We start from the raw sequence: 22,602 nt of genomic DNA on the forward strand, positions 1-22,602 counted from the left end.
AGCTTGTTACCGCTGCCAAGTCCCCACCATGGCAGCTTATATGAGAAAGGAGTTAGTGATGTGATGGCGGGTTGAATTAAAAATTGTCATCTGCACCGCTTACGAGAGCGGCAATCGAATATCCGTCGCAGTGCTAAGCCGAACACATCTGTAGGCAGACCTGTAGGCAGACTGGCCGGCTGCTCCCAGCGCGCGTCTTGCCACCCACTGTCTCGAGCGTTGCGCGTCGTTCTTTAGCCACGGTAGCATTTGCACTCGCAGCGCTGGCTTCACGTCCACGGTCGCTTTTTAATTAAGCGGCTCACGAGATCAGTATGTGGGGGCATTCGCAGAAACTGCCGGCGATGCGGATTCGACAGTGCTACGGCAGCTCTGCTCTGTGATATCCCTCCGACGGTCACGTGGTCAGATTTGTTCACACAAAATCTATCGTTTCGCGGTACCCGCTGAAACCGAAACTGCGACTGGCCGCATTGAAAATGCCTCTAATTAAACAACAATCGCACGCTGAAGCAAATGAGGTTTCTACAGGTTAAAAGTAGGTCACTAGCTACTTATCGCAACAAAAAAAGCAAGATTTAAAATTTTTGTGTCAGTGCCCCTTGAGGCCTGTTCATTTCGAAATCTTGGCTCTAATTATGCGTGAAATTGTTGTTTCCCTTCCATCAGTAGCTTGATTTTTCACTTTACTGCCCGTCGCCGGCTGATACCTGGACTATGCAACTGTACCTGGGCTTGATGATTCTTTTCTATGGTTTTCCTGCAGGCATCATCAGTGATGCAGCGCTGGTGTTGGTCGTGTCCCTGCTGTTGCTGAGGCTCGGCCCTGCTGAGACTGGCATGAATGAGACCCTCTGCAGCGCGGTGCAGTCCAACCACCCTGAGTAAGCGGGCCTGTTTGTGTTATGGGATGGGCCTGACCTTATGTGTGTACATCATGATGTGTTGTCATCATCTTCACCATGACCTCCAGAGTGGAAGGATGGTGATGGTACTGTTCCTTGTAACAGATAGTGAAGGCTGAAATGAGGAGTGAGATCCTCATGAAAGAGAGTGGTAGATTACTAGACAGGCAAGCTTGAGAAGGATACGCCACTGTGCCTCCTCAAGGACAGTGATTAGTTGTTCAGCCAAGTGCAGTACGACACATACACCGAAGCACACCTGGATGTGCACGTGTTTGTGCGTGCATGAACTCGCACACCAGCTGTCATCATGTTCTCCATTCTGACCAGTTCCCTCGAAAGAACAATTAAACCTGCATATGTGGCATGCAGTGCCAGTGGCCGCTTTAATTGCTTACCATAGTACGAGATACAATTTCACACGAGAGTAATTCTGCCTCACATTCTGCCTCCAAGTGGAGAGCACGGTGTAAGGTGGGGACACGGCAGCCTAAAAATCTGTCATATAAAGTGGGTGGCTCCGCGCATAGACCTTTGATTGAAAGGACATCTGGTGGCAGAACTCCTAACTAAGTTTCGCAGCGTCCTAGGCTTCAAGTGGCTTGACCAATGACTGTCCGAAGCAAGGTGGTTCGTAGGCACCAGCAGCATGTGTGTAAAACAACAGTGTTTGTGTGAGCTCACCGTGTGAGCTCACAAAACGCGATCTTAACGCGTAATTTATTTCATTGTTAAAACAGCTGCGAGAGTTCGGGCATCCTACGTTCATTTAGACGCGCGTGCAGCTCCTCTGAACATTGTACGCCGGCAGTGACTTTGACAACATCGCTTCGTCTGCGCTGCTTTGTGTGTAAACTTACCCGAGTTGTCCAATGTCATTTACGACGAAGAAACATCAGCGTACTCGCCGCTGGTTTAATCCATTTCAAGAACTGGGCTACTTTCCTTGTATGTCGGGCGTTGTTTCGGCAGCAGATGCTTTTCTTTTGCCGCCACTTGTACTGAGTAGCGGGGGGGGGGTCCTGTAGCCAACGGTAAAATCGATGGCACTGCATCGTTTGCGAGCGCACACCTCTTTGATATTCAGTAGTACTTTCCCTCCAAGCTCCGAAAAGTATTCTTTCGCGTGGCCACACTCTCAGAGAAATGCTGGGGATGGCTGCAGAGCCTGCATTCATTCATTTAGGACCGCAGGGAACATTAAATAATGTCATGTTTTATTGCCAGCCGTTGTAGTATGTACTCAATAAGGCATTTGCACCCCATTTTTTTCGTTGCGCAACCAAGAAATCTCACTTGTGTGAGTGGTCAACGGCTACTGCGGCGTACATTCCCTTCAGCTTAGTGTTTTATACCTTCTTTTGATTGTTACCGACTCAAAACACCTGCCCAGAACACGTTCAAACACTGGGGCGAGCGCAAAGGCTTTCACACGGCTTTCTCCAAATTATCGTCTGCTCCACCGGCCAGCAGAACCGGCCAAGCCGCGGCAAGCAGACATTACGGAAGCTACTGAGAAGGCCCGACAAGGATCTGAAAATATCTGAACATTTCAAAGTGGCCGGCACTCGGGCAGCTTCTTTCCTCTGCTGCTGGAGGGCGCTGCAGTCAGCGGTCTCAGCAGCGTCAGTGGGGTGACTTTATTAAAACGACGAGTACACGTTTGTTTTACAAGCTGTGTGCTCACCTAATCATATATCTTACACTGTGGTGGAGAGGTTGGTTGGCTGGCCAGGACATGCTAAGTGCAGTTACTGGAATTTCTGGTGCCATGGTGAGACAGAAAGGACCGTCGCTGATTTGTGCATTCGTCAGCTCATGTGCAGATGCCTTGAAAGGATAATTCTCAATGCTTTTTCCCTTGTGCTTCTACAGTGAATTGCTGCTCATTTAGAAAAATACAGCAACTAGATTAGGCAACAGCACCAAGTTTCGGTTCTCCCTGCAAGTTCATGTTCTTTTCATTTTATTTTATTTCTGTCTTTGTGTCCACCCTCATACTTATGCAGTGCTAGCATTTTGTGGGGATGTGGAATAGAGAGTAAGCCAAGTGGTTTGCATTGTCATCCTCTACTCTGTTCCATGTGTGTTCACAAAGCATGTGCGTCCGCAAGTTTGGGCTTTTTGCATTACGGGTTTTGCGGGCTTGGCGGGCCGTGTGCGAGGTCCCTCCCATCCTCTTTCCGATATTTCTCGCCCACGAAACGAAAGGAACAAAGGAACGGCGTCTTCCACAAACTGGTTTACGGCTTCTTCTGGCTAGGTTTACACCTGGCACTGGCTGACAACCGCATGTTTCGTTCGCCAATCTGGCGTTTAGTGGCGCTGCGTGACACACAAAGCCTGCATTTTGGCGCTACTGGTTTATTCACGCATCAACTTCTGCGCGCGGTCAACTAAAACTGGTTCTTCACGAGAACTTCGTTGCTTGCGCTGCGCTGCCGCTACGCGCGCGCGCAACTCTCTGCGTACGCTCAACAAAACTGTCTATTATTTGCAATGGCTAGCCAGCTGCCCGTCCGTATCAGTGGGGTCAGGGTTAGTGTAGTTTTTGTTCAGACGGACATTCAAGCATCTGCCCATTTGTTCAATACAGTACTATCTGCCACAAGAAAGTAGCAGCCTATATACCACGCCCCGCTGGCAGGGTATGGAGGTTTCTCTGTGCTTGATTGTGCAGACAGGACTCAGGATTGGTGTGGGGCAGCTTGCACAAGCTCGAAAGCTTGTTCGCTGTCGTGAAAATGACCATGACTTCCGAACGTGGTCCTACTTTCTAAGGGTTATGGGAAATTCTGCGCATGTAGGGAGTCGCATATATCTTCTCTTTTCTTGTTTTACTGACTTAATAATTTTTTTTGCACTTGTCTTGTGCTCTCTCATCGTCGCTCCAGCGTGACTATGCTTTGCTTTTGGGATCTTGGCCTTCAGTGACAGAAACAGCGTGCCACTTGCATATAAATACTTTCAGACAGGTATCTGATGTCTACCTTTGTTGCTTTTGACAGTAACATTTACTGCTTGCATAGAATCATTCATTGCACCAAATTTAAAAGATTTGTTTTTAGGTCATTGGGACAAGGCTCTCTTTGAGCGCCTGGCGATGTTTGAGTTTAAAATTTTTTTAGGTGTGTGGATGATTTTTTAATTGTTTTACATTCCTCTGTTTATAGTGACCCTTTTGTCAGTCCTCATTCAGACTCTGCGCTTTCTTTTGCCGACCTTACTGTCTAGCGTATTTTAGCCTCTTTTAATGCTTGTTTTAAGCAACCCAGTTTCACCTCGAAGTTGCCCAGGCAGAACATGATCAGGTTTTTAGTTTTGTGGCTGCATTTTAAAGATAACATGTAAATGTTGTACAAGCGTAGAGCCAACACACTTCCCCTTCCAATATCTTCAGGGCAGCATTACTCCGGCAGCCCTCCATATCCTTCAAGCTCACCCCAACCTCCCCAACATCCAGCTCATCTGAGCACCCGGCCACGCTGACCTCCGCAGGAATGATGTGGCCCACACTGCTACCTACAAGTCCACACACTAGGCTGTTTCCCACCAGCTCGACACCCCACTCACCCCTCCCAATCTTCTCATCCACTAACACCTCAGTTGCTGCAAATATCTTCCCTTCATCCTTGCCTCACTTGGCACAAAGCCACTACCCTCCGAAGGCTACAAACTAACTCATACCACCACTATAGCTTCCTCAACCAAATCTACCCAACCGAATACTACATTTCACCTTATACACCACCTGCTGTGGGAGTGCCAGCAATCCCCGTCTTTGTCATCCATTCCCAACCCTACCTACTGGCTGACTACGGGCCGACTGGCTGACTAGCTCGGACCTTGTGGCGTAAGATGAAGTCATCGCTAGAGTCCGGGCGGCCAGCCGGGACCAGGGCATCCTGGACTAAGGACTGGGAGTACCAGCCCCCCACAGGGCTGGTGCCCCAGCCATCTTGCCCTCCTCCTCCTCCTCCTGCTGTTCTCTTCGTACAGTACAGCTCACTCCAACCTGCTTAGGAGGAATATTGTGCTTTTTCTCTTGACGAGTTCCCTTAGCAAGTCACGTGAACATGCGTTAAATGAAAGTATTCACATGTAGGTGGCGTGCCTAAATTCAGGGGGCTACCCTGAAGTCCTTCATCGCAGAATAAAAGCAGATTCGCGCTTGAGCAATGAGGAGAGAGCGGAAGGCAAGCACAAAGAAAAAGAAACAACGAGCAAAGAGAAGATAGTAGGGCTATGCACATTGTGAAACGTGATCTCGAATCAAATTTGAATTGAATAGTGTCGAACAGTGGCTAAAAATGTCGAATATCTAATCGAATATGAAATACCAAAGCTTTTGTTTGAAAGAACAAATACATTGCACAAAAGAAACACTTTCACTTGTCCTGGAGCTCTAAATACACTGAATGTTAAAAGAATTACGAGTTATCATGAAGGAACACAAGCTGCTCTACATGACTTGGCTTCAGGGTCTCTCGCCATGATGTCACAGTGTTTCCCGCCTGTGTTCATGAGGCGTCTCTGTAGCAGGGATAGGAAGGTGCAGCAAGGCAATGTTGGCAATGCAAGGGCATGGAGAGCATGGAGCTGCACCAGAGTGCAGCTCCATGCTCTCTTTGGTATATCATGGGGCCATTCTTCGTGGCAATCGGTGGCTCATTCAAGTACTTCTGGACCTCTTGACTGTGGGGTCTCCGGTTATTTCACTGACTGTCCTTTTTGTGACGCTAGCATTTGGACAGTTTACCAGACTGTTTGCAGGCTTTTTTTACTGCAGTCATGACTCGTCGGTGGTTTGGAGAATAATTCCTGTCTTTGAAACTGCTCAGAGTCCATGCGAGCACATCGGACACTAACCTCTGCTGCCAGCGGCTCAACAGCCCATGTTTGGCCAAAAGAGTTAATGCAAAAAATAGACTTAAACCTTGGGTCAAGCAGCATTGCGAGCATCAGTTTCTTTTGCTTCATAAGAAGAGGGGACCGATACTTTAAGCTCTTAAACAAGTTTTTGCCAAACAGACCTGCTTCATTTGCAATGTCACAGTATCCCTTTAAAGTTTGCTGTGTTCCATAGAAAAAAGGAACAACCTATGAAGTAGTACCATACTTCTGGCCCCTCATATCTGCAGTCGCGTCTGCAATCGCTGCAGGACCTGCACAAGGCTGGCTCCAACATTCCATTCCACTCGTTTGGCGAAAGGCAGCTCACACTAGTTTCTGATGTTGCCATTTCAAGGGACACGGCACTTTTCAGCCCTACAAAACGGCTCAGCGTAGCATGTTTGCTGTTCCAGTGTGTGTGTGTGTGGGCATCCTGAATGAGGGTAACGTATGGCAGCTCCATGCGTTTCTGGCAATCTTTGAGTCTTTGAGTTACCTGGTGTTGATCGCATTCACCACATGTCAGTAGTGAATGTGATCGACTCCACTGAGTTTGCCACGTCTGAAGCGATTTCATCCTTGAGTGAGACAACCGCGCTTCGTTACAGCTCTGAGAGTGCTGTTTTTGAAAATGTAGTCCTATGCAGGATCTTGTACTGGAGCTGCAGGTGATTCAAGTCTTGAGATCCTTTGTTCACGACACTCGTATAGCTAGAGATCCCGCGCGATAATACCCGCGATGATCATGGCTGTCTGTTTATTAGCAGTGTCTGACGAGAGGGCTTTTCCCTTAGTCATTCCTAGGAAGGTTTGTTGGCTTGCATCTCTAGGCCTCCAGTTTGCCTGCCTGATTCTTGAAACTCCAAATGGTGAGTGAGGTGTTTGCTTTTCACATGATTCACGAGTGGGCTTGTCGTGCCTGACAGCAAATTGAGCACAAAGTTGCATTTTTCGCAGATAGCAGAGCATGGACTTGCCTTCTCAAAAAGCTCCCACATTGAACTTTCATGCTGAATAACCCGGCACGTGGGCATTTCATGGGAGCAGAATAATGTGCGTGCGATGGCTGTCAGGTTGGCTGTGGGTAGGCGTTGAGACAAGGCTAGGATAGGTGATGATGATGTGTTACAACAAGGCCCCATTCGCGGGAATTTAACACGACTGCAATTACTGCGCAATTTTGCGGCTGCAAAATCACACGAGAAAATTAATTTCAATCGTAAAAACAAATCAAGAAATGGTGCTTTTAAATGCACATTTACATTTCACCGAATACACATGCCACTGTTTTAGAGGTATTTTAGAGTTTAATTGAAACACGCGTTGAGATCACAATTTCCTCTTTAAGGTGGTGTCCAAAACACATCGTGGGAATAGAGTTTTTTTTTACAGATCTTGAGGTCATCATTCTGCTCGCTGCATGTAGCGGAAATGGTAGTCGAACTACATTGGTGGCATATTAGGGGCCGATTGTCAGAGGGTCAGATGTCATCGGCATCACAAAATGGTGTTGTTGCACTAACAGTAATCTGTGCTCGCAAATCTGTTCTATTTGTGCCAACTGCGACGCATGATATTTGTTTCCAATGTGCAAATGGCAATGCAGGGTATTATTATGAAAACCCGTATGTGAGGAATGTTTTTTGTCGCTGAAGACAGCTGTGTCACTTCTTCTTTCCGTGTATGCGAGTGGCGCAAACAAAGCGAGGAGCTATTCAGTTACGTGTCTGCAATGCAAAGAGTTTACGGGTGAAAAGCAAGAAGACAAGCTTGCGGGCCACAAACGGAACATTGTCCAGACTTCGTAAACAACCTTGCAGACTCTCTTGAGTAACTCCGTGTTGTCTGGGAATGTCAAGGTAATAATAAACAGTTCTTCGAGGCATATGCAGAAAGGACTTAAAGCGGGAAACACTGGAACGCAGAAAAGAAGGGGATGCCAGGAGAATAAATGATGTTCTATGAAGGTGAATACCATTTGTCTCTTGTTTACCTGGTAAATATAGGAGCATGCTGTAACAACATTACTACTGGACCTCTGGGTCCTCAAGCAGCAGCGCAATTGTCAGAGAGAGGAGCGATGCATCTGCATAGGATGAGGCTTTTAATGGAATGTTCTAGACAACTTGTGTGAGCCGGTGTAGCCATGAGAGCATGCGACAGCTCATCATTAGGACAATGAAAATGATAATCAGTGTCGTCTGCTACAAGGGATGAAGACGAGGAAGTCCCAACAGCCTCCCTCGCCGACAGATGACGCTAGGTGGCTTCCAAAGGGTAGAGTAGCTGTACGGGATGCTTGATTGCAATGCCTCCGTAGAGAGCAGCACCTGACAACTCCATCCAGTTCGCCGATCGACTCTTCTATTCGTGCCAAAATCCACAGTTGTCTTGGATGCTGTGTTTCTCTGAGTAGATCAATACTGTCTTCCTTCAATAAGTGTATTTTTTGCTTGGTTGGATGTGAGATTCCTGTGCATCAGTCTTCTGCCGTGCGCAGAGCGCTTTCTCCGCTATCTGTGTTTCTATCGCCTAAGCTGTTGCTTCTTACGATTTGCCTATGGTGTGTTGCAAGCCAGAGTCAATTTGTAAAGGTAGGAGTGGGAATGGTTTCTAAACCAAGGAAAGTTGCTGTAAACGGAAAACTTTTTTTTGCAGGTGTCGGACCTTTGGTGAAAGCGTGCTTTTGCTGCCTTTTCTTTGTGTTTTCCTCCGTGGATGTCTTGGCATCATGACTTCCGTTGTGTTCCGTGTCTGAAGCAGGTCAATTTCCCATGACACCTCACTTTGTGCTCGAAATGGCGTCTCCTGACTAGTGCCTTGTTTTTGCATTTGTGTATTTTCGACTCGGTCTGTTTTACAGATGTTGGCTCCTCATGAAGATGTCCTGTATCCCTTGACGCCTCCTCCCTGGAGTACAGGATGATATGAGGCTTAAACGAAAAAATGCCCGACTGTTTGTTGCAATGAAGTGCTACCACTTTTGAGGTTCCAGAAAATGAGCAAAATAATTTTTTCTGCGAAGCTATCCCCTGTTCCAAGGCAGCGGATATAACAGGTTCGTTGCTGGCCAATTTACATGTGTTCATTGAAGCTTCTTGGAAGATCTCATTCTTCTGCATCTTGATCGCTTCTTCAGTAGGGAACTCAGCTCCAATGAGTGGATCGTCCATACACATGGAGCCTTGTGGTAGTCGTTCTGTCGGTGGGTGGCATCTTTCTGGAGTCTGCAGCAGCATGATGGGGCCTGCTTGTTTGGAGACCAGGTTGACTGGGGTAGACGTCATGTTCTCCATGTCGTCTTTCTGTCGGTGGGTGGCATCTTTCTGGAGTCTGCAGCAGCATGATGGGGCCTGCTTGTTTGGAGACCAGGTTGACTGGGGTAGACGTCATGTTCTCCATGTCGTCTTTAGTGCTGTCTGCGACGCACACTGATGTTGCGTGCCTTCTCGTGCACTTGCCACATTTCGGCTGGCTTCTGCATTCTTTCGCCAAGTGGCCCTGCTGGAGGCAACGGAAGCATATTCTGGCTTTGGCGAGCATCTCTTTTTTGTGTGAGAGGCTCAGTTCTTTCGGATATCAGGCTTCGGTAGAGTGCTTTCCAGAGTTGCAAAACAAGCACTGCGCCTGCCTGCTCGCTGAGCTATGCAGAGCAGCTGTTGTGGGAACGTCACACGGGTGGCTGGGTTTTCATCCATCTTCTGAGGTGCGATGAATTTTCTGTGCAGTGTGTTCAACAGTGGCCTCTTGACACATGAGCTGATAGTCGAAGAAATCCAAGAGCAGTTGAAGCTCACACTTGGCCGGTGCTGTTCGACCGGATGAGTCGCCGTGTGGGTTTGATGGTGCGCCATCTCAGGAAAATGATGTTTTGCGCCTCTCATGGAACTGCAGGATCGTGTCCTTAGCGGGGCCCTTAGCAGGATTTCAAGCAGCATGGCGCAACAGGTTGTCGAGCTCATGCCAAGGGCCTTAAGGCTGCGGATATGAATCTGGACACTGTCATGAAGTTGCCCTAGTTGTCGGACGTCGGATGACGACACTGGCTTCAAGTCCAGGAGGCCTCAAAGATGATCTTGCACGATTATGCAGTTATCTTTGAAGCACTTTTTCAGTATCTCAATGGCGTCCTTGTAGCAGTAATAGGTAAGTGGCAAGCCTGATATGGCCGATGCAGCTGCTCCAGTCACGAGGCTGCTCAAGTAGTCAAACTTGTCAGCTGTGCTGAGCTTGCCATTGGGAACGACTGCCGAAAACTGTGTCCAGAATAGCTGCCATGATCTGTGGTTCCCATCAAATGTTGTCACGGAACATCTATGGGGACAGTGCCCCATAGCGCCATAACCCGTCACCGCAGACAACGAAGAGGGGGTGGCTGGCCCGAGCTCTTTCATGGCCGCTTGTACATAGATCATCCTTGTAACTACATCGCCGCACCATCGTCTAATGTTCGCCTCATCTTTACCTTGCCGCCATGTAACAATATATTAGGAGTTCTAGTTGGGGAAGCTTGCACTTGCTGGTTGGTAATGTGTGGACAGTCGCCGGGCGTGGTATGGAACACCGGCATTCCTGCAGCTTGAGGCGTTGATAAGCAGTCAAGGTTGCAACCTTGTAGCGGTACTGTCCAGCATCTAACGTCTCGCTGTCCAGGAAGTCGTCTGGCATCATCCACTTTCTCGATCTGGCCACAAAATGCACTGATTCGCTCGAGCAGTACACTTACTGCAGCTGCTGTGGCCTCTCGATTTCCTCTTAAATGGTCTTCCGCTTCCACTAAAAGGCCATCCAGTTGGACCTGTAGGCTGGCGTGGCATCGAAGCTGCCGTTTCATTCGGTCACACGCAGCTGAGAACCTCTCGCGAAGATCGCAGGCACCGGGTCTTTTTATCGGCTTTCGTGGCTCCAAGCGTCGATGGGTTTGGCCACGTCAGAAGCCCCGGCACCAAGCACCATGTGTTGGACCTCTGCGTCCTCTATCTTCCACCTGTGGAGCCACGGTCAGAGTGGAGTGACACATCTAAAGAGGATGAGGCTCTTAATGGAATGTTCTAGGAAACGAACGCAAGCTGGCGCAACCAAGAGAGCATGCGACAGCTCATGAGGAGCAGAATGAAAATGAGGATGATCAGCATCATCTGCTACAAGGGGGGAAGACGGGGAAGTCCCAACAATTACATGCAAATGAATTCGTATATTGAATATGTAAAAACTGAAGGCACATTTAATTTGAGTAAATACAGTAATCTTTTCAAGGCGAAGCATGCTGTCGCTTCTGAAGCGGGTCATCGGCGAACGCTTGACCAAAAGCTTTTTGACGTTAAGATGAGTAAGGGCCACACTAACCTAGCCGCAACATTGGCAGTGTTTTGAATATTTGGCGTGTCGAATTATTCGAAAGTACGAATTCTAGGTATTCGAAAGTTGAATTGAATTATTCAAGCAAGATATACTCGATTTGAATTCGAAAATTGAATATCTGCGCACCCCTTGAAGATAGGTGTGATTTCCTACATGCACACAATTTCGCATAACCTTCAGAAAGTAGAACAACGTTCGGGAGTCCAAATCATTTTTACGACAGCAAACAAGCTTTCGCGCTTGTGCAAGATAAGCTGCCCTACGCGAATGCGGGGGCCTGTCTGCACAATCATGCATAGGGAATCCTTTGTACCCTTCTGGCGGGGTATGATATATGGGATTGCACCTTCTTGTGGAAGATACTGTCGGCCAAAGGGGCAGACGTTAGAATGTCCGTCTGAAAGAGGACTACAGTAAAGGTGACCACATTGCTGGGGATGGACAGCTGGCCGCTCATTGCAAACAATGTGTTTCTGGAGACCCGTGCTGCCCATCGCTTGATCGGGCAATTACTCCTGCACGTCCACCACTCCAGCCTGACTGGGGAAAGGTGGAAGTGGAGGAAATAGAACATGCAGTGGAAGAATGTGCTAGCAGGCTGCCCAGGGGCGAAGCCAGGGGGGGGATTCAGGGGTTAAAACCCCCCCCCTTGAAATATTTTCCTGGGTCAATTTTTCAGAAAGCGTTTGTACAAAATACTCTCTCTTCTTCATTTACCCCTTTCCCAAATAAATGGTACCGACAATTTGCTCTCAGTGGCATTATGGGGGCCCGCCGTCTAGTAAAAAAACTTACGCAGTGCGTATGTCGTATCGGTGATGTCGGGAACGCTGCAGAGCAGACGAGAGGGTGGGTGCCACTGGGGCACTTAAGTGGCCGCCGCAGATGACGAGAGAGGTAATTGAAGGTTTTTGTACAGTAGTAGTAGCAGTAAAAAAACTTTTTTGAACCATTTCAAACACGCGTAACTTCGCTGTACCGGCGTTCGCTTGAAGGGGATAGAATCGAGCACTCGAATAATTTACGTGCCAGGTAAGCCGACTGATGGTAGCCACTGAATTTGTCGTGTGCTTTACTTGTGTGTTCTTTTGGGGGGCAAGAACCATCCGGCTGGGGACCATAACCCCCGGGCTTTTCGGTATACAGCGGGGGAGTCTCAAACACGTGGCCCGTGGACCTCATGTGGCCTGCCCCACCCACGAGTGTCTTCGTTCATTTATTTTTATTGATTTTTTTAGAGCGAATGCATGCATGTGCGCTTTGATGGCGTAGCGAAGGACGCAAATGGACTGAGAGTCTGCTCGAAAACGGGTTGATATATTCTTTCACGACTTCACGTTACCAGAGGGGACACAGCTCTTTTGTTTTGCGCTCAGAAGCCACTGGACTCGGGCGCCGTTAGTTGGATGCACAATGGTCGCAAGCAGCTGCGACTTGTGAATCGAACACTCTATAGTACGCACTGGGCTGGGCGAGCACGGGGCCGCGGAGAGACTCGCCATGGCATTTTATGACCCTGCAAACGGGGCTGCACGTCGCTAATGAGGAGGCGACGCATTAGCCGGAGTTTTCCAGGCTTCCCTGAAAGGGCAAAGGTTTCACTGCGTTGTGCGGTGTTTGTGGATATGTATTTGTATACCTGTTCGCCTTTGTGTCAAACACTTTCAGTGCACTCCAGATGTGGCGAAACTGGTGCAGCAGCATGTCAGACTCTGGGCTTTGGCGCCAATATGCGTCCACATGCGTTTGGGGATGTGTCGCAGCATTATTTATGGCCTCGGAGAGAGCAAAGCCCTAGCACACAGCATTTTGAGCACTCTACGGAGCCATGACGTTGATTTAACTTTACTTTGTGGGCGTGGCGTGGCTTCCATTAGTGGGCACATAAACGGTGTTCAAGCTGTCATTCGTGAGACATTTCCAAAAGCCTTGTGCGTTCATTGTGGCGCTCACTCCTTGAACCTGGCATCACTTCATTCGTGCCAGCTGGCTAGCATTCGAAACTGCTTAGGGGCTGTTTCTTCCATGTGTACATTTGCCAAGGCGTCCCCAAAGAGGTGCAACCAGCTACAAGATCAAATTGAAACGGAACGACAAGGAAGTATTTCCCTCATACCGTATCTTTCTGCCAGACAAGGTGGGTTGAAAGCCATGATGCTGTCCAACACATTTTGGGACTTTACATGTCCATCACCAGATTCCTTGAAGATTTAGAGGGGGCTGTGTCATCAGATATATCGTCCAAAGCATGCCAGCTGCTAAGTGCGATCACCAAGCCCGAATTTGGGGTCGCCGTACACATAATCAGCAGGCTGTTTTCCCTAACGCTACCCCTTTGCAAGTTTTTGCAAAAGGTCGACCGTGACCTGTCGCAGGTGTGTGACCACGTCGAAGACATTGTCAGCGTCCTCATTGAAGACAAGGAATTCACGAAAATTTCTGGGGAGGCATGTCGTCTTTTAAGAGATGTGAATGTAGAGATGGCACTACCACGGACGGGTTTGAGGCAAAACCAAAGATGTGAGACGCCTGGTGCTGATCCAGAAGAGTACTATGGGTGAAATGTGTATTTGCCTTTCTTAGCCGACCTGGCAAACCAGCTCAAAGTACGTTTTGAGAACCATGGGAGTGTTGTGGTAGGTCTTCAAATGATCCTACCAAAATACAGTTGAACCTCGTTATAAGAGACATGGATGTAAGAGACAAATGGATATAAGAGACACTATTCACCCACACGGTTGGTTGCCCTATCTTTTCCATTAAATTGACCTCTTTTATGACAGACATCGTATGTAGAAAGTTGGTTATAAGGGACAAGTCATCCTTGAACTTCAAGCAACAATCTCGCTTGTAACAGACGTTTTAACTTCAGATGCAGTGCCACCAGTCACTAATTGCAGTTGCTTCCATTGTGGAAACACACGTAGACAACAGACGCCCACAGTTGCTATTTATTATGACTTCAGCAAACACACAGTGGTTCAGTCAGCTATGAAATGACGATGAGAAGCCCTGCCAATGGAAATGCAACTTACAGAAGTGGTTGAAGCTTACTGCCATCCAGTGGAGCACGACCGCACATGCGGGCTCTCCCACTCGCGTAGCTCCCAATCAAGAAGCATCGCAGATGTTGAATCCTGCAAGCGTAATGAATAGCCTGAGCACACAGCAGAAGAAGCTGTGTGCTCTGGCTATTCATAAGGCTTGTGAACTCAACATCTACGATTCATCTTCCACAAACAATGAAAGGAAAGAAAACTTGTAGAATCAATTGTAAAAAAACAGTGTAAATACAGTCGTGAAGCAAACAAAGATTCAGAACTGTTTCATAAATTCCGGGGGCTAAACATAAATTAGAATAAATCTTTTGCAACATACTGTAGCGTTCTTTTGAGCTTATTTTAGTCGTACAGTGCCCACATTGAACTAGGGTCTGATTAGTAAGTGAAAACGTGGTTCCCTGCTTATAAGAGACATCTCGTATAAGAGACAGAAACTGCTCCTTGGTACGTCTCTTATAAAGGGGTTCAACTGTATTGGGCATCAGCAAGCATTTCTCGGATCACTGATGCAGCGCAATTTTACCTCGGTGAGCATGCGTCTGCTATCGAAGCTGAATTGATGCTGTGGAGGAGAAAATGGTGTAAAGTCACCGAAGCGGATCTCCCAGCAGGCGCCTTTGGGTGCCCTAAGCATGTGCAATGTTGAATTTTTTCCTACCGTTCACTGCCTACCTGGCATCTTAGCTACACTTGCTGTCTCCGCATCAACTCCAGAATGCACATTTTCAACTCTGTGGAGGCTGAAAAACTACCTAAGGAATCGAGTTCAACAAGAGCGGTTGACTGGACTGGCGGTCTTAGGTGTACATAGGAAAATCGAAGTGACCCCACCACAAGTTCTTGGCGAATTTCACAAGCTTCTAAGAAGGAAGAATTTCGCGGTGTGACACAAATGTCGTGAAACTATTTTCGGATGAATGTGTTTGTGGCGAACGGGTTTGTAAAGAGCTCCAGAAATGTGAAGATTTAATTATCACTCAACTATTACTTTTACCGTATAAGTCAACACTGGCAAATTTTTAATGAATAAACATTTGTGCAATATCTTTAAAGCACGCGAAGTAATCTCAAATTGTGTTGTGCACTTTTTTATTTTCCCGGAGGCTGTCCACATCTCTCTGTCCGTTTCGTTGTACCGAAATGGGAATGAAACATTCTGCGGAGAGATTGAGTTATAGCTGGAAAGGGTTGTGGAATTGAGGTTGCCAGGGGGGAAGAAGGGGGGGGGGGGTGTAAGCCCCCCTTTCCACCTTTCCTTGAAAAAAATTTCTGGCTACAGCCCTGAGGCCATCCATATCCTTATCACAGTTTGAGCCAGATTTCTTGGTGTAGGTGGCATTTGGGAAGTTGCGTTTATCTTTTTTCATTTCATAATTTCCTGTCTGTTCCTTTTCTGCTTTCCTTTTGCATATTGAATGTGTATGTATGTCAACAGATCTGCAATAAACAATTTTGTTGAAATTTAGTGCTCGTCCCATTTTTGTCTTGTCCTTCATCCTTCCTTCATTTGTATTCTTCGTGAAAATCATGTACCAAGATGCCCAAACCTTTTGCTTCTACGAGTTTCAGTGCTTTCAGTTCAGCTGATGATCTGCTCCATGCTCATGACATTACTAATCCAGCCACAGATACATTTGTGTGACTGCTATTACTGCATTACGTTATCTACTAAATTGAGTGAGGTACTACATTAAGTGGAAGGACTTCTAAGCAGCAGAAGCCAGTGCAAAAAGCATACATGGGAGACTCAAACATGAGTTTTCAAACAAAAAATTCATTTCCAATGATTAGGTGATTGTCATTTTGAGTTTAGCAGCTGGTGAAAAATCTACAAACAACAGTATTAGTTGTTTGCTAGTGCATGACCGATTCCTGGGCGCCATTTTAGATCCCATTACAAACATAATTACGAGGTATCCTAACAGGCAATCTTATAAGAAGTAAAACCACTTCATAAATGACAGCACAGACTTCTGATAGCTTGAAGGGGTACCAGATGACTGGTCATGCCAGCGTGGACCGCATTGGCCAACATCGTTTAAGGGGTTTTATGTGTTTATGCTCATATCTTCCTCACAATTCTGAAAAACCTGAGCAGGCTTCCACGTGTGAGCCCACACAGGTATGTAGGGGGAGAGTTATATAGATAACTATATTACATGATCCATGTGAATGAGGAAGAAAATTCTTTAATTAACTGTCTCACATGTTTTCTTTATTATCTCGCTTTTTTTTTTTAAGTTTGCGACAAAATAAAAAATTGGTGTCATTGTTATCGGGACAAAGCAGTCTTTTTAATTAAACAAACTTGTATTTTGTCCTCATTGCTTCTTTGAGGGGAAGAAAAATGCTTCGGGTAATCAACATTGAGTCTGATTGAATGCAGGTTAAATTATCACACTTAAACAGGCCACTCGTCATCCAGATTCTGCATACCTGCCAACTTTCCCGAATTGTCCGGGAGACTCCCGAATTTCAACCACATCTCCCGATTGTACGAATACTATCTCAAATTTCCCGAAAAGTGATCGCCACAGCAGCAAAGTTTTTTTTTAATTACGCGCGTACTTCACAATCTTCCCTGCTGTGACATTTGCGGTGCTGCGGAAGAGCATAAGCTACCATAATTTTAGTTCCTCGTAGTCAAACCGTAGAGTACTGCTAAGTATTTCTAGGCACCATAGTACCGTGCGTACAGCGCGTCTGGGCGCGGCCGGAATGTTGAAACGCGCTCGCTACCGTACTGAAAGAAGGCGAGGGAAAAGGCATCGCGACATTTGCGTCTGTCTGTCTCATGATACAAGAACAAAGCAGCTCAAAATAAATACCCATAACCCTTTCTGATGTCACTCTCTAGTCTCAGTAATTTCCAAAATGTAAACTTAGAAAAAAATAGTACCAGCCCCCGTTCCTGCTCGCTACGGTCTCCCAAATTTTCATGTTGCTAGATTGGCAGGTCTGAATCTGTGATATTGGTCAATTGTCTGTAGCAGCACCTAGATTCTGCAGCATTCAGTACAGAGTGAATGCTTATGGCCTCCGTAACCAAAGAGGGAAGAGCCTTTCTCCTTGCAAAAGTCACTGAAGGGATTAACGAGTCGTGATAAGCGGAAGCAGTAGCTCGGTCTGCTTCGTTGTCAACAGCCACACCACAGGGAGCTGAAAGCCGCTGCCGGACAATAGAGTGATGGATATCTAGTGCTTGCCTGTGCAAGTGATTGGTTTATTGAGCTAGCAGCTCATGTGGCAATACGATCAGGTGCTAAAGGGCTCCTTGAGAGTCACTCAAGATGGATCGTGCCTGAACCAGGACAGTTCAGAGCACAGGGCGCAGAGCACAGGGCAGTCATTTTCTTAATTATTGGCGACATTTTGTGACCAAGCTTAGCAGTGATTGCTGTACAGTTCGCGGAATCCATGCACCCATAACCGAGCTAACCTCGTAAAGGTGAGTGTAGTTGCGATGCATATTGGCTCTAGGGTGAAGGACTTCAAAGCCGTAGGGGAAACCTAGCTTTGCTCTTGATACCTGGAACTTCTAGTACAATTTCTAAGGGAAAAATATCTGTGGCGGCTTTGTAAGCTTTGCCAGGCATGGTATTCCAGTGATAAAATAGCGTGTACCTCGGCTACCGATGCAAAGCTAACGGGTGTTCGAATGTCTTGTTTATAAACCACAATCACGTACGGAGGAGCTGTTGCTTGCAGATGACAGTTTAAGAGGGGCGCCTGCACTCTTCAAGGGTTTCAAATGTTAAGGTATTAAGTGGAGCACTTTAGGGGCCCCGCTTGTCGTCTCGTCCGGAAGTCACAGTATTTAGCCATCGTAGTAACGCGTAACAGGTAACATGGCGTCACGCAGTCAAACGGAGACTTCAAAAAGGTCACCGGTTTTCCTGGTCGCAATCGGACCTGGGTCCCTTGCGTTACGAAGCCGATGTCAGTCCCATCGGGCCACACAGGCACACATTACTCATATGCAAAGTGTTGGGAGGGGTCCTTGCGCTGTGCCGTTGCTACAAAGGCTGCCATTACTAGGCCGCAAATGAGTGCGCGATTACATAAAATAAGGGGGGGAAATTTTGAATTAGCGCCTTAATTACCCCGAATGAATGACAGCTCAATCCAATGACTCCTTAAAGGCATTTTCAGCGGCTGCGGCGCCCTTTCTTGACGACTTTCTGTTTCAACGCCAGGCTGACACTGAAACTAGTCAAGAGAGGGCGGACAGCCTCTTTGGCGAATCACTGCTCCGCAATTGACAGCTTTAACGTTTAGGGGACCTGTTTTAATTTTTTAGATACCTGAAAGCACACACCAAGTGCTTTGGCTTGCAAGCATTTTAGAATCCGTGCAATAGCTTGTGAAAGAGGCTCATGGGAAGACAGGCTATAGCGAATGAATCCCTCGTAGAGTATTGTAGAGCCTCGTGAGAGTTGCGGCTGATCATCCTGCAACACTGCTGAAAATCAATCATGCTGGGGATCCTTCAACGCTGCTGGAGACGCTTACCGCATGTGGTACTGAAGTGCCGCATGTGGTGACCGTGTCATGCTCTTGTCGCAGAATTTGTGGTTTTCAGCATACAGCATGGAATCACCAGTGAGAGTAAAACGTGATGCCATTAGAGATCACGCCTGGTGAAGGCAATTGCAGCGGGCTTCTGAACCGATATCTCAAACCGTCAGGTCTGCCAGGATTGTAGTAATCAGCTGAAAACGAATGGGGCGACCTGTAAAGGGTGCACCTCTGCGCGCAAAGTGTTCTTGCGGGGAAGCAAATTCTAGTCCAGCGTCACCGGTATTGACCGTTTTCACCGGATGAACCTCGTCTCCCCCGAAAACTAACGGTGATTATTGCAGGCGGTCTTGGCGCTGGCAGGAAGCCACTACAGCAGCTGTGTACATCATACGTTTGCTCAGTAGCGTACGCGAAATGTGGTTTAAAATGGGGGAAGGGGGGGGGGGGGACATAAAAGAGGACAATACAAGGATGGGACAAGTGAACATAAAAAGAAGAAGCGAAAAATCAATAGAAAATTAAACAACGCCGGTGTTCAGCGTGCATACTCTGCCTACTTTCTCACATTTAATTTTTTTCTTCCGGAGTAATAAAAATGGCTGATTTCAGTGAGAGCATTCGTCTTAACCACGCAAGCTAAGCTGGTTGGGTGCCGCATTGAGTCCAAAAAACCCAGAAATGGCTCGTTTCTCGTAGCGTCAATCTCAAGGAGGCGCTGGTTGGATCTAAATTCGCTGTACGATCGTGCCTACAGCCCCGACTGCGCCGAGCAGCAGCCTTGGTGCAATCATGTGCACGTTCGCTGCGTGGAGTCGGCACGAAAGCCAAGCTATCGCGTGACGAATGGCTTTCCTACATTTCCTTGTAATTATAAATTTTTCTTGCTTGATTCTTTTGCCGTCAATGTTTGATTGATAATGGTTACGTTGGTGGCAAGTAATTGCGCACTGAGAGAGGACCTCACAAGCACCCGAAAAAAAAAAAAAAAAAAAAACCCCGGGCCATCTCCACTTACATGAAACCTGGGGAGGGGCGAAGCATGCAGTGTATAAGTGTATTCAAAGATTATGTCTGTCTCTTGCCACACGGCGCGCGCTGTTTCGGCGCCGGAGAAGCGCCGGTGGGAGGAGCAATCGCATGCTTGATGAGGCGGTGGCGTTGAACCGGAACTGGCGTTGAAATGAGAGACAGTCTGGCCGTAAGTTGTCTTCGTGTCACACGCCGCAGCATGCTAAGAAGTATGCTTTACAGGAGAAAACCTGGCGTTTGAAACCAATTTCGAGACGGAATTTAGCAAATTTCTGTTATTAATGCAATTAAACCCTGATTATTTTTGTATTTTAAATTGGTTTAAATTGTGTTAGTTTATTTTTAACCGGTTTTATCCAGGATGCACTTGTTTTTTGACCATTGTTTGGCAACTTGATTTACCATGACATGAGACGACGACAGGAGACGCCTACAGCTCGAGCCCCTAAGGTGCTTTGCCCCTAAAAACTTAAAAATACACCAGTACGGATGGCTGCATGCGGCACCTGCCCAGACTTCAGAAAGACCATGTCCTGTCATTTCGAAGTGCTCAAAATGTTCCGAGTGTTACGGGACCAGCTGGCTTAAAGGGGCCATGAAGACAAAATACAAGTTTGTTTTATTCGGAGTATTTGGTGTGTTATATGTGGTGCCCCCAGCGCTTGTCCAGCAGCAGGTGGTGGTTTATTCTCTGAAACATTTGCCGGAATTTCAATTCTCCTTGAATCATATGTTCTGTGACGTCTCAATGACGTTTTCAGGGCAGGAACACAAAACGAAAGCTAGTATATTGACTGAGGCTGCCACTATCTAAGGGGTTGAGGCTGCCCCTTGTACCGCTGCTCAAGTACCGCTGTTCGCACTCGATTTGCTTCTGACTGGGCTTTGCCCGCCATATTTTTGTTACGGTTGACAGTAATCGTTACATGAAACATCATACTCAACAAACCGGATCACATACGCGGCAGTGTCTCTTATGCTGGTTGCCCCGTGTCGTGTCAAACAAGCCCAACGCGCCCGACGGCTGAATTAAACAGCGTCGGCCGGCATAATGAGCGGCACAATGCTATTGTTTTGTTCAGGATTCCTACTACCATTAAAAATTGGCGCAGCTTGCACTAATGGTGCAAAGCTGGAGAAGCGGCAGATCTGGCGGCCCCTCTCCCTTCGTCGGAGACCCGGCTGTTGCTCCTGACATGGATTTCCGAGCTTGTCGCTGAAAGTTCTCCATGAGTGGCAGGCCCTGATCGTTTTTGCGACCCGTATAACGCCTTGCATTTCCACAGTAGTGCAGTTGTCGTGAAAGTTCCATCTGTAATCGTTATAATAGTGTAAATGGAGTTAACTGGTTGCGTGAAATGTTGAAAAACTAAAATAAGAAAATATGAAAATTTACTGAAATGGCAAACCGTGTAACGCGCTGCATTTCCACAATAATTGAGATTTCCCCAAAGTTCCACCTTTAGTAGTTATAATAGCGCAAATGGAGATAATTGGTCGGGCAGGATTTAGAAAAACCCAAAAATTTGGCTGTAAATAACTCGCACGCAAGACAAGCGGCATAAGGATGCTACACATTAGTAAACAATCCTCTGAATTTCTGCAGATTTTATTTTTTCATGGTACTCTTTTGCGAACGTCACCGGAACAAGCTCAAGCTTAAACAGCTCTGCTGTTAAAAGAACATCCCCTAAATTCAAGCGCGAATTGCTGGTTCTGCAAGCTTACAATACCTGATGAATGGGCGTTAGATTTTGTCGGCTTCAGCAAATCGCAACGAGCTGCCCAAAATACGTCGTAAGTTTAGTGCAGGAGCGTATGTGTCGCATGCCTATTGTCTGTTTCTCTCGTTATATAGTTCGTTTGAGCGAAGTTTACGTTAAAAGTAGTGCCAGCGTTATTTTAACGAGGCAATCTTTTGAATGAACCAAACTTGCATTCTGTCTTCATGTGCCCTTTAAAGCTCGTTTCAGCTTTTCTCGTCCCGTTGCTTACATAGAATCGGGGAACCTGCTAGGTACCTTTTTGGTGTCATTTTTCCGCACAAAATTTGCTGTGTCCAAAAGAAAGGAAGAAAAATCACCGCGGAAGCATCATCCGTCCAGAGGGTATAGCGAAGCAGCGGCGTCTCCATTAGGCGCTGTTGCTCGATCGGTTAATTATGCATGCACGCGGTCACCGCGCGTTGACGAAGACGTCTTGCTCGTTCCCCGAGCCTTTGCGCCGCGGTTTTTCTCGTTAGTGCGCCACTCCTGTTGTTGAGCTTATTGCTCCGGTGCATGTCGTTCGTTAGCCCCGCGCCCTTCGCAGCCCCGACGTTCATTTATCTCCGGCCGCTGTCTCGGCCAGGTGAGTATACGAAATGGAATGAAGCGCCCTAACTGTCGCCGCCGAAGTTGCACGAGGCCTGCTATATAGTGAAACATTTGGAGTCCTGTCGTATCATTGTACACTCTGGGTGGGCAAAGGTTAGGAAGTGTTAGCATAACCAAACCAGCCTGAAGCATGTACTTGAGAGAATAAACTGCTAGAAGAGGGGCGTCTGTTTCCGACAGTATATCTCTTTTTGTTTTTGGGGCGATGTGCGGTGTGACTGAAATTATGCGCATCCCAAAAGCGGCTCCAAAGCAAAACGTAGGGCTTGCGCTCACGCGATGGAGTCCCATGTTATTCCGAGTTATGCAGCGACAAAGCGCTAAATGAAGTGAGCATATGAGATACGGAAGCACAGACAGGCTGCAGTGAATGTCAGAATGTTCGACGTTGCCTTACCGTTTCTTCTTCTCCCAGGCGGGGTGCTTTTATTTCTTATTGGCTTTGCCAAGTTTCAG

General features: G+C 47.2%; 1 protein-coding gene across 1 annotated transcript in view; it reads left to right on the top strand.

Annotated features, from left to right (window-relative positions):
• Positions 1-22,602, top strand: part of LOC144145443 (uncharacterized) — a 72,877-nt gene that overhangs the window by 9,347 nt on the left and 40,928 nt on the right. Inside the window, exon 5 of the mRNA XM_077677067.1 lies at positions 767-884. Within this exon, the coding sequence (XP_077533193.1) occupies positions 767-884 (118 nt within the window). The remainder of the gene's footprint in view (positions 1-766; positions 885-22,602) is intronic.

Source organism: Haemaphysalis longicornis, unplaced genomic scaffold (assembly GCF_048455015.1).
Source record: "Haemaphysalis longicornis isolate Haplotype H1 unplaced genomic scaffold, Haemaphysalis longicornis Haplotype H1 scaffold_7, whole genome shotgun sequence".
Taxonomy (NCBI): Eukaryota; Metazoa; Arthropoda; class Arachnida; order Ixodida; family Ixodidae; genus Haemaphysalis; species Haemaphysalis longicornis.